The sequence below is a fragment of the Rhinoraja longicauda genome, chromosome 6, assembly GCF_053455715.1.
Source record: "Rhinoraja longicauda isolate Sanriku21f chromosome 6, sRhiLon1.1, whole genome shotgun sequence".
NCBI lineage: Eukaryota > Metazoa > Chordata > Chondrichthyes > Rajiformes > Arhynchobatidae > Rhinoraja > Rhinoraja longicauda.
This window is the reverse complement of record NC_135958.1, coordinates 13,190,249-13,207,268: the sequence shown is the minus strand read 5'-3', so window position 1 is coordinate 13,207,268 and position 17,020 is coordinate 13,190,249. Positions and strand designations below refer to the sequence as shown.

Sequence of the window (17,020 nt, the reverse complement as noted above, 5' to 3'; positions counted from 1 at the left end):
TATCCAGAGAATGTTGCCTGTCCCGCTGAGTTACTCCAGCATTTTGTGTCTATCTTCCATGTCTCATCTACACTCGTCCCACCTACCTGCGTTTGGCCCATTTCCCTCTAAACCTGTCCTAGAAACATAGAAACATAGAAAATAGGTGCAGGAGTAGGCCATTCGGCCCTTCGAGCCTACACCGCCATTCAATATGATCATGGCTGATCATTCAGCTCAGTAGCCTGTACCTGCCTTCTCTCCATACCCCCTGATCCCTTTAGCAAAAAGGGCCACATCTAACTCCCTCTTAAATATAGCCAATGAACTGGCCTCAACTACCTTCTGTGGCAGAGAATTCCACAGACTCACCACTCTCTGTGTGAAGAAATGTTTTCTCATCTCGGTCCTAAAAGACCCCCCTTATCCTTAAGCTGTGACCCCTGGTTCTGGACTCCCCCAACATCGGGAACAATCTTCCCGCATCTAGCCTCTCCAACCCCTTAAGAATTTTATATGTACCTGTGTAAATGTTCCTTAAACATTGCGAAAGTACCTGCAAAAAACGTTGCAATTGTACCTGCGAACTACCAAATATTAAAGACAAACATATGTTTTTTAAATGTTATGTTGGTCATCTGGTGATAGCGTTAGGGAGCTGGGGGTGAATATGGTATCCAGGTTGGTTGAAGGCAGCAAATACACCCGACTCCATTGTGAAGACAGGAACTCACACCACTGAACCATACACATATGGTTATGGTCTAATATAAAAGTCATGTCAGATTATTATCTGTGTGCAATGTGTTTACAGGCCAGTTGTGCTCCTGTTCTATTGTCGATACATAATTAAACACAAGAGTCAAGACTATTTAATTATGTGCCAATGATGGAATAGTGAAGATAGACACAAAAAGCTGGAGAAACTCAGCGGGACAGGCAGTATCTCTGGAAAGAAGGAATGGGTGACGTTTCGTATGTTGAAAGACTGGAGCGACTAGGCTTGTATACGCTGGAATTTAAAAGGATGAGAGGGGATCTTATTGAAACCTATAAGATTAAGGGATTGGACACATTAGGGGCAGGGAACATGTTCCCAATGTTGGGGGAGTCCAGAACCAGGGGCCACAGTTTAAGAATAAGGGGTAGGCCATTTAGAACAGATATGAGGAAAACCTTTTTCAGTCAGAAAGTTGTAAATCTGTGGAATACTCTGCCTCAGAAGGCAGTGGAGGCCAATTCTCTGGATGCTTTCAAGAGTGAGCTAGATAGAGATCTTAAAGATAGCGGAGTCAGGGGGTATGGGGAGAAGGCAGGAACGGGGTACTGATTGTGGATGATCAGCCATGAATGGCGGTGCTGGCTCGAAGGGCCGAATGGCCTACTCCTGCACCTATTGTCTATTGTTTCGGGTCGAGACCTTTCTTCAGACTGGTTAGGGATAAGGGAAACGAGAGATGATGTGGAGAGATAAAGAACAATGAATGAATGATATGCAAAAAAAGTAGCAATGATAAAGGAATCAGGCCATTTGTAAGCTATTTGTAGGGTGAAAATGAGAAGCTAGTGCAACTTGAGTGGGGGAGGGATAGAGAGGGAATGCCAGGCTACCTGAATAGTGAAATTCTTACATGCAGCAGCATAACAGGCCTGTATTCAACATTTTTAAAGAGCTTGACAGGGTTTTATGCAGAATTGATGTTTCCCCTCACTTAGGTGTCTGGAACCGGTGGTCATGACATTAAATAAAGAGTCGGCCACTGAGGACAGAAATTAGAAGTTTCTTCACTGAAGGTCTGCAGTTTCTTTTTTGCTCTGGTTTATTTTCACCCACATGTTTAGACCATAATGTTGCATCCTTATTATTTTGATGTGTTTATGCTTTATTCTTAATTGTTAACTGTATGTTTGTGTTGTCATTTGTGAGCGGAGCACCAAGGCACATTCCTTGTATATGCACATACTTGGCCAATAAAGTTATTCATTCATTCATTCATCTTTGGGGAAGGTGGTGGAGGGGAAGCGACTGAGTATATTCAAGACAAAGATTGACAAGTTTTTAGGGACTCAAACGATAATAGGGTTTAGTGTTGGACAGTGGAGCATTGTTCTTATTCAATGGCGGGGCGAACATGAGGAGACAAGTGACCTACTTCTTATGTAACCAAGTAGTTCTGCTGCGGTAATGCAAAAAATAATTTCTGCACATGAAGACCTTGCATGCACACATTGATAAACCCCACACATACATGAACGTGTATGGCAATGAAATTTCTTCTTATTTCCAAAAATAAACTTTATTTTAAAAAATGAATACACAAAATAATATGGTTTGTATTGATGAAAAATCACCAAATTCTTTGACGTTTTGCCAAGACTAGTGTTTACTGCTGTTGAGAAGGAATTAATCATCACTGACAATCTCTTTTGCAGTAAATCATAAAAAATCATAATCTGTATTCACTTATAATATATTTCCCCCATAAATGAATGACTAGATTTACCTTTTGAATTCACAAATTACCCAGACATGTTCGCCCAGTAGCAGGCAGAGGGAAATCAGCTGGCGATGGCGTTTGTTTACATTTTGTTTCACGTCGTTCTGCCGCCGGATGGCAGCACGGATGTGATTTCTCATTCTCTCGGGTGGAAACAAAGTGTGCGGCACGCTTAAAAAGTAGGACTTTTTCCGATTTACGTAGTCTCTGAAATTCATGTTGAGGTCGGAGTTGGGACTTTTTTTTTTACCGACTCCGACAGCACCAAAACTGCTCCGACTCCGACCCCAACCTCACAGCCCTGCAAAATACCCCAGCAAAAACTTACATGATGTGACGATGAGCCAGTTAAGGTCATTCGGGAATTTAAAAAGCTGTATAAATTGTGAGTGCATTCTCGGTCTGAGTTTTCATCTTCCTTGAATCTTATATTGGTTATATGGCTGACCTAAATTACCATGATATGACACTGGATGATTTTCTGCCATGGAATGTCGTTTAAATGTCCTTGGTACTTTAGTACTGACGATTTTTTTCCTTCCCTGCCCAATATCGCATTTTCATTGGTCTATGCTTCACATGCTCGCATTGGTTGTCTAAGTCTTCCTTCGAAGAAAGCCCTGTCAATCTTCTCCCATTTTTGTCTGTCTTGATATTGCTACAAAAACGCTTTTTAGCTGCAGCATTCTATTCTTCAGTTTTAGTTTCAATTCTTCTACCTTGCCTTCCAACATTTCAACTTTGTGTGTGTCCTTCTGTTTTTTGGATGCATCCCATGCAATTACAGTTCTCTTGACAGCTGCATTTGTACACATAATCACAAAGCTCGTAAATGCTTGTTGTCTGGTCCATTGTCAACATGTGTTGTTGGTCAACATTGGTTTGTGTTGCTGTCACCGACGTTCTCCTTTTCTTTGAAGGTTTTCCATCTCTGTGACGGAGTGCACGTGGGGATCTTGGGGAGTTCGATAACAAGTGACCAGGATTCAGGACCGGGTCTGGATTGAGCGGTGTTGGCTCATTGTCCACGAAGCGCTTAGAGCTCGGGCGGCTGTTGCCTTTGGGGTCAGGCTGCCAATTCTTGCCTTTCTCGTCCTTTCAGTTGACCAGTTTGGTCCAACGCAACCGGGCTGCTCCATCCCTCTTCTCTGTCGGAAATGGGTAGAGTTTGAAGGGAGGTGGGCAGAAACAATTTTCCCATTGCAAATTTACAGTTGTGGCAGTCACACATATTCTGCATCCACCTATTCAGGTGATACGTGCTGTTCCCACAGCCCAAAATTGCACAAATGCGCATGGCTTTGCCCAGTAACATACAAAAGAAAATAAAGACGCAGCGGTAGAGTTGCTGCCTTGTATACAGCGAATGCAGCGTCGGAGACCTGGGTTTGATCCCGACTACGGGTGCTGTCTGTAGGGAGTTTGTACATTCTCCCCATGACCATGGGTTTCCTCCGAGATCTTCGGTTTCCTCCCACACTCCAAAGACTTACAGGTTTGTAGGTTAATTGGCTTGGTAAATGTAAAAATTGTCCCTAGTGGGTATAGGATAGTGTTAATGTGCGGGGATCACTGGTCGGCGCAGACCCGGTGGGCCGAAAGGGCCTGTTTCCGCACTGTATCTCTAAACTAAACAACAAAGTCAATTATACGTTAATTCAAATAGGGTTCCGTAAGCATGTCTATTACATACAAGTTACAATGCAAAAGAAAATGGTGCAAATATATTGAACTAATTTATACAATCACAAGATTATAATTAGAATGTCAAATACTGATTAAAATTATCCAATGTAATGGGAATCAAAAGAGACATGATTAGTCAGGAAACTCGTGACTAAGTTTTGTACTACACAACTTTACTTACACATGTACATGCAGAACTCATTCAGAAGTCAACAAACGTGCATACAGCCCGTAGCCATGGACTTGTATAGTAAGAGGTGAAAACCCCACAAATACTTTTCATATTATCTATTGATAGTTATAGAAATCATACATTTCATTTCATTCTCCCCCAAAACAAAAACAATAAAAAATGATTGTTATTCATCGTCACGATCTCGTTCACTCACCGAAGCATAAAGCAATAAAACCACGAAAATCATCGTAGTTTTGTACAAATGAACCATAAATACACCTAGTTAATAGTTTTGAAAGCAGTATTTTCTTACCTCGAAGAAGCAAAACTGGAAAATACGTATGAAACACAGGTTTGTATACACACAGTAGCTCAGCTGGCAAGAATGTTTATCCCGAATGACCCATGACCTGGGCAAACACAGTTGTAATACCGAACTCACTTATCAGGTAATGTTCAGCAAATCAATTCTCTATTGTCTATTGTCTATTGTTTCAGTGCTTTAGTTGAAGCATTAATATTCCCCATGTAGATGGCTTCCCTCCACTGCACCTAGAAACTGAGCCATGACATTTTAATATGCGAGTAATAAAGGAATCTTGTTCCTAAAGCATATTCATTGGTAAAGGAAAAGCTAGAGAACAGGGATTTACCTGTCTTTGTAGCATGGAATACGTACATTTAGTTTAGCCATCCCTGTATATTCTTCATTTTTACATCAGAATTATAGAGAATTCCTCCAGAATCAGCATCCCCACAAGGCTATATCCTAGAAATGAAATGCATAGTAAGCAGCCATAATAAATAGTTCTGAGAAAGGGTATTTGAATTTCAGACTTCCAGCATCTCCAGTTTCATTGTTACTAAGAAAATAAAGCAGAAAAAAAAGTTTTTCTCCTTCCAATTCAAGGAAATGTACAATGGTTCATTGTTGGATGAGGGGAAAGTGACAACAAGGCATACAAACAGTAAAGTTAATCAGGACAGTGAAACTAGTAGGGAAACTGGGGGGGGGGGGGGGGTCTCGAAAGAGAGGGGAGGCAAGGGTTACTTTAAGTTAGAGAATCCATTTATTCTACCGCTGGGTTGTAAGCGACCCAAGTGTTATATATGGGGTTTTTCCCCCTCTGTTAGCTGAACAAGAGTGAGTTTCTTTGTTGTGTGTAGGAAGGAACAACAGGTGTGTTGGAAAGAACTGCAGATGCTGGTTGAAATCGAAGATTGACACAAAATGCTGGAGTAACTCAGCGGGACAGGCAACATCACTGGAGAGAAGGAATAGGTGACGTTTTGGACCGAGACCCTTCTGCAGACTGAGAGTCTCCAGCATTTTGTTACTACCTTCGGTGTAAACCAGCACCTGCAGTTCCTTAATCTGAAGAAGGGGGTCTCTCTCGGCCCGAAACGTCACACATTCCTTCCCTCCAGAGATGCTGCCTGTCTTTGAGTCTCGTTGTTGCTCTTTTGCTGAGCAGTCATACCGGCAGCTGCAGGCCGGGGACGGCGTCATAACAACGCTCCTGCCTTGACTGGGAGGGGGTGGTGGTGGCGGCGACGTGCTTGTTGCGCCTTGCTGTGAGGCAGTGGTGTCGGTCATTGCTTGTGATGGTCGGGTCGAGGAGCAGCGCGCTGGGCGGGAGGCGCGGGCCTGTGTGACCCGGGTAGCACCGCCGCCACTTGATACACTGTAGCGGGCGGCAACATTGTATCCACCGCCACTTGATACACTGTAGCGGGCGGCAACATTGTCATTGTATCCACCGCCTCACAGTCAGCGGCCCGGGCCCAGGAGTGAGAGCGCTCCCCCTCTCCCTCCCTCCCTCATTCCCCGGTGTGTGCTCCCTTCCTCCCTCTCTCTCTCTCTCTCTCTCTCTCTCTCTCTCTCTCTCTCTCCTTCCTTCCCTCCCTCTCTCCTTCCCTCCCTCTCTCCTTCCCTCCCTCTCTCCTTCCCTCCCTCTCTCCTTCCCTCCCTCTCTCCTTCCCTCCCTCTCTCCTTCCCTCCCTCTCTCCTTCCCTCCCTCTCTCCTTCCCTCCCTCTCTCCTTCCCTCCCTCTCTCCTTCCCTCCCTCCCTCCCTCCCTCCCTCCCTCCCTCCCTCCCTCCCTCTTTCTCCCCGGACACAGGAGTGCGCTCCATCTCTCCTCCCTCTCTCTCTCCCTCCCTCCCTCCCCCTCACTCTCTCCCTCCCCAGAACCCGCTCCCTCTCTCTCCCCGGGCCCGGAGGACTGAGAGCCGGGCAATGATCTCCAACCTCTGCCTCCTCTCTGTCCTGGCGGCAGCCACCTGCCCCGCTGCCGCCTCCTCCACCTACTTCAGCAACAGCGGCAAGTTCTCCTCCAGGCGCAGCTTGAATGCAACCAGACCGCCCGTGGTGCTGGGTGAGTGAGTGGGCTGGGGGGTTTATGTTGTCATTTATTCCACATGTACAGACCCGCTTTTAAAGTGTCACCTGCCATCTGCTTACTTCATTTAATGGTGGTGCGGATTTTGAAAGGATTTTTGTCTTTTCTCTTTAAATGAGTTTGAAAACAAACTCATACAGGTCTCGTCACTTGAACACTTTGGAGACACGATCTGTGTCATAGTGATAGAGAGTCTTACAGCGTGGAAACAGGCCACTGGGCCCAGCATGTCCCATCCACACCTTTGATCTGATCTTGTGAATGTTTCTGTCGTGTCAAATGTGTCTCTTCAACGTTGTTCCAACACTTTGCCCTCGGCGGAAGGCACACAAACTCTGCCCAGACACTGCCGAGGCTGGTTTGGAAGTCGTCAGCTTGAGGTTTTCATCTTGCTGGGGTTCAGGTTTGTGGACCCAAGGGGGTGTTGGACCACTGAGTGTCTTCAAGTTTGTGTTCACTTATTCCCTTGCTTCCCCCACATATATTTACAAATGGCATCCATGTGTTTGTTTTATTCCCCCCTCCCCCCATTCAGTACATTCCAGAATATTATGAGCTGGTAGTAGAATAGAATTTGTATCAAATCTGCAACATTTCTGTCAGAAATTATTTTCCGTTGAGAACTTCTCGTTCTTCTTATCCCGATGGTGTGGGCTTGGGCTTGGGCTTGCAATGCACACCTGTTAATGCAGGGATTGATCGCACAGCTGAGAGCCTGGTGACAAAGTCTGGACTGGAACCAAGTGGCTTCTTTGCAGCAGTCCTGTGGTTTCCTGATCGCATGACAAGCTGCTTAGATCCTGGGGATGTCCTAACTTGCTTTGCATGCTAACACACGCAAACAGAGTAGTCATTTTACACAACACCCAGTATGTGCAGTCATGGTTGCACCTGATTCACTACTATCAAGAGGGTGGAGATTTCATGCCCTTCCCAAAGCAGAGCTTTGTGGCTCCAGACCCACAATGATGTAGTTGAAAGACACGAGAAACAGCAGAAACTTCATACTGCAGGATCTGAAGAAGGGTCTCATCCTGAAACGTCACCTATCCATGTTCTTCAGAGATGCTGCCTGACCTGCTGAGTTACTCCAGCACTCTGTGTCTTTAGGGAACTGCAGATGCTGGAATCCTGAGTAAAGCCCAAAGTGCCTGAGTAATTGAGTGGGTCAGGCAGCATCTCTGGAGGACATGGATCGGTGACTTTTTTCCGGTCGGGACCCTTTTTCACTGGTGTGGTTGATTCCTTGAATGTTTGTCATCAGTGGAGACAGTGCACAAATCAGGCCCCTGTCCTCTTGAGTTCAGAAGAACAAGAGGGAGTCACATTGAAAGTGTTGACGGATAGAACGGAGATGAGATGTGCCCAGGCAGGGTGTTGGAACTAGGAGTCACAGATCCAAAACACAGAGTTTGCAGTTCAGGACAGACATATGAAGAAACTTCTCCACTGTGCAAGCTGTGGGGGCTTATTTGCTGGGTGTATTCAAGGCAGAGAATGATAGATTTAGTTTAGATAGCAAGGAAATCGGAGACATAGGGTTGATGCAGGAAAGCGGAGCAAAGATAAAAAATATCATGGGATAGTGGAGCCGAGCTGCCCAATTCTACTATTTCTTATAGAATGCAAATCAGTACTGCACAGGAATAGGCCCTTTGGCCCACAATGTCCATGCTGGACATGATGCGAACATGAACCTGTTTCTTTTTTTTGTTTTGTGTTGATTGTGTGTGTTATTGCTTATTTTTATTGCTCTTATTGTTGGACTGTGGGTAATGGAATTTCGTCCAAAAGACTTGTTTTTTTTGGATGACAATAAGGGCGATTCTGATTCTGATGCCAAGTTCATCTCCAGGCACATGATCCATGTCCCTCCATTCCCCGCACATCCATGTCCCTATCCAGAAGCTTCAAACATCACATCTGCCCCCATCTTCAGCACCAACTCCCGGCAGCACACCTCAACACCTCCCCACCAAAAATCCCACCCCGCACATCTCCCCCAGTCTTTGTCCCTCTGATCTCAAAACCACTCTCTCCAATCTCTGGTACTTGCACCCCGGGGAAAAAGATTCTGACTGTCTACCCCTTCTATGCCTCTCATAACCCCACCAGGTGGCCCCTCAGCCTTCAATGCCACATAGAAACAATCCAAGCCTATGTTTGAAACTGACCTTTGTAATGGCCTGGAAAGATGCTCTGTGCAGGGACTACTGAAGAAGGGCAGTAAATATTGACCTTATCGGTCGGTATTGCACTTATTCCATGGATATCTTAAGCTAAATCAGCATCAGTGTTTCAGGGGTGGAATTGTCGCTCGCCACGCGTGAGATCCACTCAATGCAATGGTCACTGAGTGAAATAAGTACGGAAAAGTGGAGTTTGTACGTTATCCGGGTGCTCTGACTGTTCTCCAGAAAACCCATGTAGAGAGACCGTGTGGGTTTTGTCCGGGTGCTCTGGTTTCCTCCCACATTCCAAAGATGTGCAGGTTTGTAGGTTACTTGGCTTCTATAAATTACCCTTGGTGTATAGGATGCGAAAGTAGGATAACATGGAACTTGTGTACGGGTGATCAATGGTCGGTGTGGACTCGGTGGGCTGAAGAGCTTATTTCCACACTATATCTCTCTAAATCTAAATGATTGCTACCTGCCAGTGTTAAAATTAGCCACTGACAGCTGTGGAGGCCAAGTCAATGGATATTTTCTAAGACGGAGACTGATAGATTCTTTATTAGTAAGGGTGTCAGGGATTATGGGGAGAAGGCAGGAGATGACGTTTATAGTATCTCTAAACTATAAACTAAAATCTCATCAAACTTGGAGAATTCTTAAAAGTGCTTGAGGGGCCAGAGGTTCCTCCTGGCCAAAGAGTCGAGGACCAGGGATCACAGTTTTGGAATAAGGGGAGGCAATGTGGAATTGAGATGAGGAGAAATATTTTGGTTTGGACTTTTCTACCTTGGAGGGCTGTGGAGGCTCAGTTATTATGTCCATTCAAAACACAGATCGATAAGATCTGAAGATAAAGGAAGTCAAAGGCTGAAAAATAATGTTGAGTTAGAAAAGCAGTAAGATGTTAATGAATGGCAGAGCAGACTTGAAAGGCTGGATGGTTCCTATGTCCTTGTGTAGTCCTGCCTTTAATGGCAGGTAAAGCTCCTGTACCATTGCTACACTTGAATGAAAGAAGAAATCTCTAAAAAAAACCTGAAGTAAACAAAGATGGCCTTAATGGCTTACCATCGTGCGCATCTTAATTAGCGCTGTCCCTATTTCCTCTCACTGTGTAGGTCATGCCAATTATTTCATTGCAGAGATTTTGTATCCCATGCTGGGTGAGATTGCAAGCTAGCATTAAATTGTTGGCAATTTTGAGCTGAGTTAGGTTTTAATGAGAGTCTGAAGAAGGGTCTCGACCCGAAACGTCACCCATTCCTTCCCTCCCGAGATGCTGCCTGACCCGCTGAGTTACTCCAACATTTTGTGAATAAATGGGTTTTAATGAGAAACTTTGGAGCTTTAATGTAAATTGCACAATGCCAATTTATTGACTGAACAGTATTGACGGAGTAGTGAGACAAGGTATGGGTGAAAGTCAGCAATGTGAGCAAGGCAGTTAAATAGTTTGACGTGACAGCGAGAAGCTGCTGTTGTTCTGGCAAGCGAGAGATTTGTTGGGCTGGATGGCATTTTCAAACTTCTCCAAAATTATTGTGCAACTTTGCACAAAGTATGATCGGGTGATTGAGATTGATCTGCGGAGCTGGTGCAGTTGACCAGTTAAAGTAGCTAAAGTATCCCCCCCCCCCCCCCCCATGTTAATGACATGCTTGTGGCAAACTTGGCATGTGCAAGAATGCTTACATAGACTTGAAGCTGGAAAGGGCACTGAGACGATTTATGAGGATATTGCCAGGACTTGAGGGCCTGAGCTACAGAGAGAGGTTAAGCTGGCTAGGACTCTATTCCTTGGAGTGCAGGAGGATGAGGGGTGATCTTATTGAGGTGTACAAATTTATGAGAGGAGTAGATCGGGTAGACATACAGAGTCTCTCGTGCAAAGTAAGGGAATGGAGAACCAGAGGGCATAGGTTTAAGGTGAGGGGGAATGATTAAATAGGAACCTGAGGGATAACTTTTTCACGCAAGGGGTGGTAGGTGGAACGAGCTGCCGGAGGAGGTGGTTGAGGCGGGTACTATCGCAACTTTTAAGAAACATTTAGACAGGTGCATGGATATGATAGGTTTAGAGGGATATGGGCCACAACTGCAGACACGTGGGACTAGTGTAGATGGGACATGTTGGCCGGTGTGGGCAAGTTGGGCCGAAGGGCGTTACCATGCTGTAAGATGCTATGACTCGTCCATTCACCTGAGAGGAAATGGGGACTTGCTTTAATGAGATTTACAGTACATACTCCTTCACTATCTCTGGAATAAGATTTGAACCCTCCAAACCATTTTACACGGAATTGAGTGTGTTTTGATGGAGCAATAGGTCACAGCAGAGGGTAAATTCAACTGACCACTATTTGCAGAGCAGAGGACACTGGTGTGAATGTAGGATATTGATCTAGGCTAACAGAATTTCAATTGGTGATGGAACCATATGTAAATTGTGATTAATAATGCATTCATTATTAATGAATAAAGGAAAATGAATAAAGGTAGACACAAAAAGCTGGAGTAACTCAGCGGGACAGGCATCATCTCTGGAGAGAAGGAATGGGTGATGTTTCGGGTCGTGGCCCTTCTTCAGGCTGGGTCTAACAGTCTGAAGAAGGTCACGACCCGAAACATCACCCATTCCATCTCTTCAGAGATGCTGCCTGTCCCGCTGAGTTACTCCAGCTTTTTGTGTCTATCTTCGGTTTAAAAACCAGCATCTGCAATTCCTTCGTACACATGAATAATGGAACATGGAATTCAATGTTGGGTCAGAATATTGAATGTGGAGGAAAGGGGTGACTTTATCCTCTCCTTCCATGTTACTTAAGTAATAAATCAGCAGTACACACCAAATACTGAAAAACGAAAGGAATCCTGTTTCAATGTCCATTAATGGATAGCATGTAATTATAAAAATGGTTTTCATTTAGCCTTATGTACAACAGTATAGGGGTGTGTCAGGGAACAGAGCCAGGAACTGTAGTCTTGTGACTGAGTGCCACAAGATGCCAATGGAATCATGCTTCTCATAATTGCATGCTCCAAAAGGAAATCATGTGATGGAGAATTTGAATCAAAGTCACTTCAGGCGTACTCTTGTGGACTTTGGAATGGCTTTAACTCCATTAACTCGGTGAAAGGAATGTGTCCTGGTTACAATATCTCTCTCTACTTTTATACTGCAAAAACTGTCTCCCTTTAAAAGTTTGTTTATGAACTGAAATCGGCACCATTGCCAATGGCCTATCTCAGGGTTGAGACCTTCCTGTAGCTAAGAGAGCAAGGCCCCACTTCATTATCCCTCCTGTTCAAGAAGGTAGTGGAAGCCATCCAATTTTTGAAAAATAATTTACTATTTATCTTGCTGTCTGTTTATAGCTTTGGGACATTTCTAAACAGCCTCCAGCAAGTACGTACAGGTATGTAGGTTAATTGGCTGGGTAAATGTAAAAATTGTCCCTAGTGGGTGTAGGATAGTGTTAATGTACGGGGATCACTGGGCGGCACGGACTTGGTGGGCCGAAAAGGCCTGTTTCCGGCTGTATATATATGATATGATATGATATGATAAGAGATTCACTCAGTTAGGAGGCACGGCAGAAGAACTTTGCAGAACAAGTTTTTTTCACTAACGACATTGGGGCAGGAACTTGTTGGCAAGTACTGGCACTTCCATTGGCAAACTACCATTCAATCCTGTTTTTATTTTTGATCCACCTTTTACCCTCTCTAAACCAGTCGCAATCTCATGCATCTCTACCAAGTATCTTCTCAACCACCTCTGCTCCAAAGAGGTGCTCTGCATTTGTCATTTTTAACATTTTCAGCCATTGATTAGAATAGTTCTTGTGAAGGCGCCAAGCTTAAACCTTAGTGTAAGAAAATAACTGCAGATGCTGGTACAAATCGAAGGTATTTATTCACAAAATGCTGGAGTAACTCAGCAGGTCAGGCAGCATCTCAGGAGAGAATGAATGGGTGACGTTCTAGGTCGAGACCCTTCTTCAGACTGATGTCAGGGGGGCGGGACAAAGGAAGGATATAGGTGGAGACAGGAAGACAGTGGGAGATCTGGGAAGGGGGAGGGAAAGAGAGGGACAGAGGAACTATCTAAAGTTGCAGAAGTCAATGTTCATACCGCTGGGCTGCAAGCTGCCCAAGCGAAATATGAGGTGCTGTTCCTCCAATTTCCGGTGGGCCTCACTATGGCACTGGAGGAGGCCCATGACAGAAAGGTGAGACTTGGAGTGGGAGGGGGAGTTGAAATGCTCAGCCACCGGGAGATCAGTTTGGTTAAGGCGGACTGAGCGAAGGTGTTGAGCGAAGCGATCGCCGAGCTTGCGTTTGGTTTCGCCGATGTAAAGAAGTTGACATCTAGAGCAGCGGATGCAATAGATGAGGTTGGAGGAGGTGAAGGTGAACCTCTGTCTCACCTGGAAAGACTGTTTGGGTCCTTGGGTGGAGTTGAGGGGGGAGGTAAAGGGACAAGTGTTGCATCTCCTGCGGTTGCAGGGGAAAGTGCCCGGGGATGGGGTGGTTTGGGTAGGAAGGGACGAGTGGACCAGGGAGTTACGGAGGGAACGGTCTCTGCGGAACACAGAAAGAGGAGAGGATGGGAAGATGTGGCCAGTGGTGGGGTCCAGTTGTAGGTGACGGAAATGTTGGCGGATGATTTGTTGGATACGCTGGCTGGTGGGGTGGAAGGTGAGAACGAGGGGGATTCTGTCCTTGTTACGAATGGGGGGGAGGGGGAGCAAGAGCGGAGCTGCGGGATGTAGAAGAGACCCTAATGGGAGCCTCATCTATAATGGAAGAGGGGAATACCCGTTTCCTGAAACCTTAGCTCAGGTCCTTACTCCATAGATGCAACTTGGTCTGCTGAGCATTCCTAGTCTTCTCTGCTTTTGTTGTGTTGGCCAGTTGGAGAAGCTCCAATTTCTCCGTTGCTTTGTTGTTCCATTCTTGGATGACCAAGCGGAAAAATCCCTGGAGACTGTGCTTTAAAGAATTCGGAAGGAATTGCTCAAACGTTGAACCTTTGATGATTGTAGAAAGATGGTCTGCAGGACTTTAATTAGGCAGAATGTTTTTTTAATTTTGACAGATTAAGTCTGTTTATTTGCAAATATTTCAAATTTTTCCCATTTAAAATCCATCAGGATTGCTGAAGGTTAGGGTTTGGGTGAGTAAAGTACCAAAAGCTTTATAAAGTCACTCATCAAAATATAAATTTTAAATAGGAATGAGTCATATAAATCTTGCATGCTTTAAATCATTATGTTAAAGAGTCTATGTTAATTTGGCTGTTATGTTTCATTTATGAGCAAAAGAAAATACAACCTTGGACTATTGACTCCATTCTGACAATCAGATGTTCGTGAATAATGATTATTTACGATGGGAATGTGACATTGTCACTCTGTAAAGTGCAAGATGAAGTAGACTTTTATGGTTGTTTAGTGATTGCATCGTGCCAAGAATATGGCAGAACTACTGTCCTGTAACATGCCAACTATATGCACTGCATGACAGCCAGCTGTGATTCAGTATTTCGTTAGAACGACCAGCACTTCTTGAGTTGTTCAAATCAGGTTCAGCAAAGATATTCTAGCCTGACTGTGCTGTACTGTTGAAGGTGCCATGTATCGTATAAAGCAATAAACTGAGGGCCTGTCAGCTCTCGTGGGAAGATGCCAGGTCTCTGTGTTGAAGGAAAAAGCAGTTGTTCCTACAGCGTCACTGGGACAGATAGTTGGGTCTTCATCTTTGGATTTGTTTCATTTAGAGATAAAATGAGGAAACAGGCCCTTCGGCCCACCAAGTCCGCACCAACCAGCGATCCCCGTATCCTCCCCTAACACTAGGATATCCACCATGCACGAGGGACAATTTAACACTATCCTGTGTAAAATAATATTATTTATTTCACACTATCCTATCCTACACTAACACTATCCTACACGCAGTAGGGACAATTTACAATTTTACCAAGCCAATTAGATTTTTAGATTTAGATTTAGAGATACAGCGCAGAAACAGGCCCTTCGGCCCACCGGGTCCGCGCCGCCCAGCGATCCCCGCACACTAACACTATCCACTAGGAACAATTTTTACATTTGCCCAGCCAATTAACCTACATACCTGTACGCCTTTGGAGTGTGGGAGGAAACCGAAGATCTCGGAGAAAACCCACGCAGGTCACGGGGAGAACGTACAAACTCCGTACAGACGGCGCCCGTAGTCAGGATCGAACCCGAGTCTCCGGCGCTGCATTCGCTGTAAGGCAGCAACTCTACCGCTGCGCCACCGTGCCGCCCCATACAGACAGCACACGTAGTCAGGATCAAGCCCAGGCCCCTGGCACTGTAAGGTATCAACTCTACCGCTGTGCCACCGTGCCACCCCATCTCACTGCTACGTCCTGTGCACAATTGACTGTGTTTGTTCCCTACATTACAACAGTGACCTCACATCAATAAAATACTTTGTTTACCAAAATCTGCTTTGATAAAGCCTGAAATTGAGAAAGGCCTATTTTAATTTGCAGAATCTTTTTTTTTTCATTATAAATTTTCCAAATAGCACACTGGCACTAATGTACACACCAGGGACAATTTACAACTTTTACCCATGCGGTCACGGGGAGAACGTACAAACTCCGTACAGACAGCACCCATAGCCAGGATCGAACCCGGGTCTTTGGCACTGTAAAGCTGCAACTATACCTCTGTGCCACCGTGCCACCCCCACACGTTCTCCCTGTTAAAACGTCCGTTTCAACAAAACAAAATCACAACATCTCATAAAAAGGGAAGACAAAGGCCTGGTACCAAACTCCCTTTCCCCTTCTGCACAGGGCTGTGATTTATAATGCTCATCGTATGGACCTGCCTTCGAGTATGATGTTAAGTTTGGGTGAAGCCATGTTAAATTAAATATTGTGAAATATGTATTCAAAAGCTCCAACAACAGTCGACCACATGTATGTTGGCACATCCCGAGGTTACGTTGTGTGGCTCTACAACAAGCATTGATGTCTTTGTGTGTTTGGGCGGAGTGAGTGATCGAATGCTATCCAAGTGATTTGATTCCTGGTTGTAACCTTGCCTTGGGATTGGGCAGTTCCAGGTGACCTGGGAAACCAGCTGGAGGCCAAGCTGAACAAACCCACCGTGGTGCACTACATGTGTGCCAAGAAAACCGATGATTACTTCACCCTCTGGCTGAATCTCGAGCTGCTTCTGCCTCTCGTCATTGACTGCTGGATTGACAACATGAGGTAAGGGGTGAATGGTACCTGGCCCGTACAAACAGTGGTTCACAGCATCTGCAGTATCAGTTGAGCGTTGTCTGGTTTACAAGGATGGCCTGGTGGAATTTCAAACCTTCCTGGGCAGAAGGGCACAGACTGGGAAGCTGATCTGGATTCACAAGAGTTCAGCGTGTGAATCCCACCTCTGTTGCTCGGGTTCCTCTTCTGGGAAACAACCGGGTTTGTGCACATGATAGCATTAAAATTATAATTTGTGCAATTTCATTTTTTGTGCTCCATTACATTAAGTTTTAGGTTTAACAAGTCCCTAGCCTTTTATAGAACCGGATTCTCACCTTTGTTAGCTACCACCTTCTGTCTAGACAATTGTGTCATGCACGTATTCCATGGACCCAATGAGATGGACGTGGGCACAATGTGAGATGGACTATCTGAACCCTGTGTACATGGAGATACCTGGTTAAGTATCCTCAGAGGAAAATCTTGAAACAATATAAAGAAATCTCCTGCTCCCTAATCTCCACCACCGTTGCTCCTCTTCCAAGCCCCCATCAACCCAATCACCTTCATTTGATGCAAAATATAGATTTGCTTCTTTTTGTTTATTGCTTTTTCTTTCCTGCACTCTTCGGCTGCACGGTGTCAACGGCACTTGCCCATGTCGGCTCACGATGAGCTCGAATCATTCAGCCCACACTGGGGCCTTCCATTGGTCATTATCTAAACCAACGCAATAAGCGCAAGGCAAGACCGATCCATTCACCATTAACGGTAGAGCTGCTGCTTTGATCCTGACTTCAGGTGCTGGCTGTGTGGAGTTTGCACGGTTTCCCC

The 17,020-nt window shown here is 45.1% G+C and overlaps 2 protein-coding genes across 2 annotated transcripts in view; one reads left to right on the top strand and one right to left on the bottom strand.

The window, feature by feature from the left end:
• ano10b (anoctamin 10b) overlaps positions 1-2,597 on the bottom strand; it is a 70,930-nt gene extending 68,333 nt beyond the window's left edge. Inside the window, exon 1 of the mRNA XM_078400482.1 lies at positions 2,484-2,597. The gene's annotated coding sequence lies outside the window, so the exon portion shown is untranslated. The remainder of the gene's footprint in view (positions 1-2,483) is intronic.
• A 3,181-nt stretch (positions 2,598-5,778) lies between these two features.
• Positions 5,779-17,020, top strand: part of LOC144594242 (lysosomal phospholipase A and acyltransferase-like) — a 37,363-nt gene continuing 26,121 nt past the window's right edge. The window contains exons 1-2 of the mRNA XM_078400481.1: positions 5,779-6,715; positions 16,036-16,192. Coding sequence (XP_078256607.1) covers positions 6,577-6,715; positions 16,036-16,192 — 296 coding nt within the window. The 5' untranslated portion in view covers positions 5,779-6,576. The remainder of the gene's footprint in view (positions 6,716-16,035; positions 16,193-17,020) is intronic.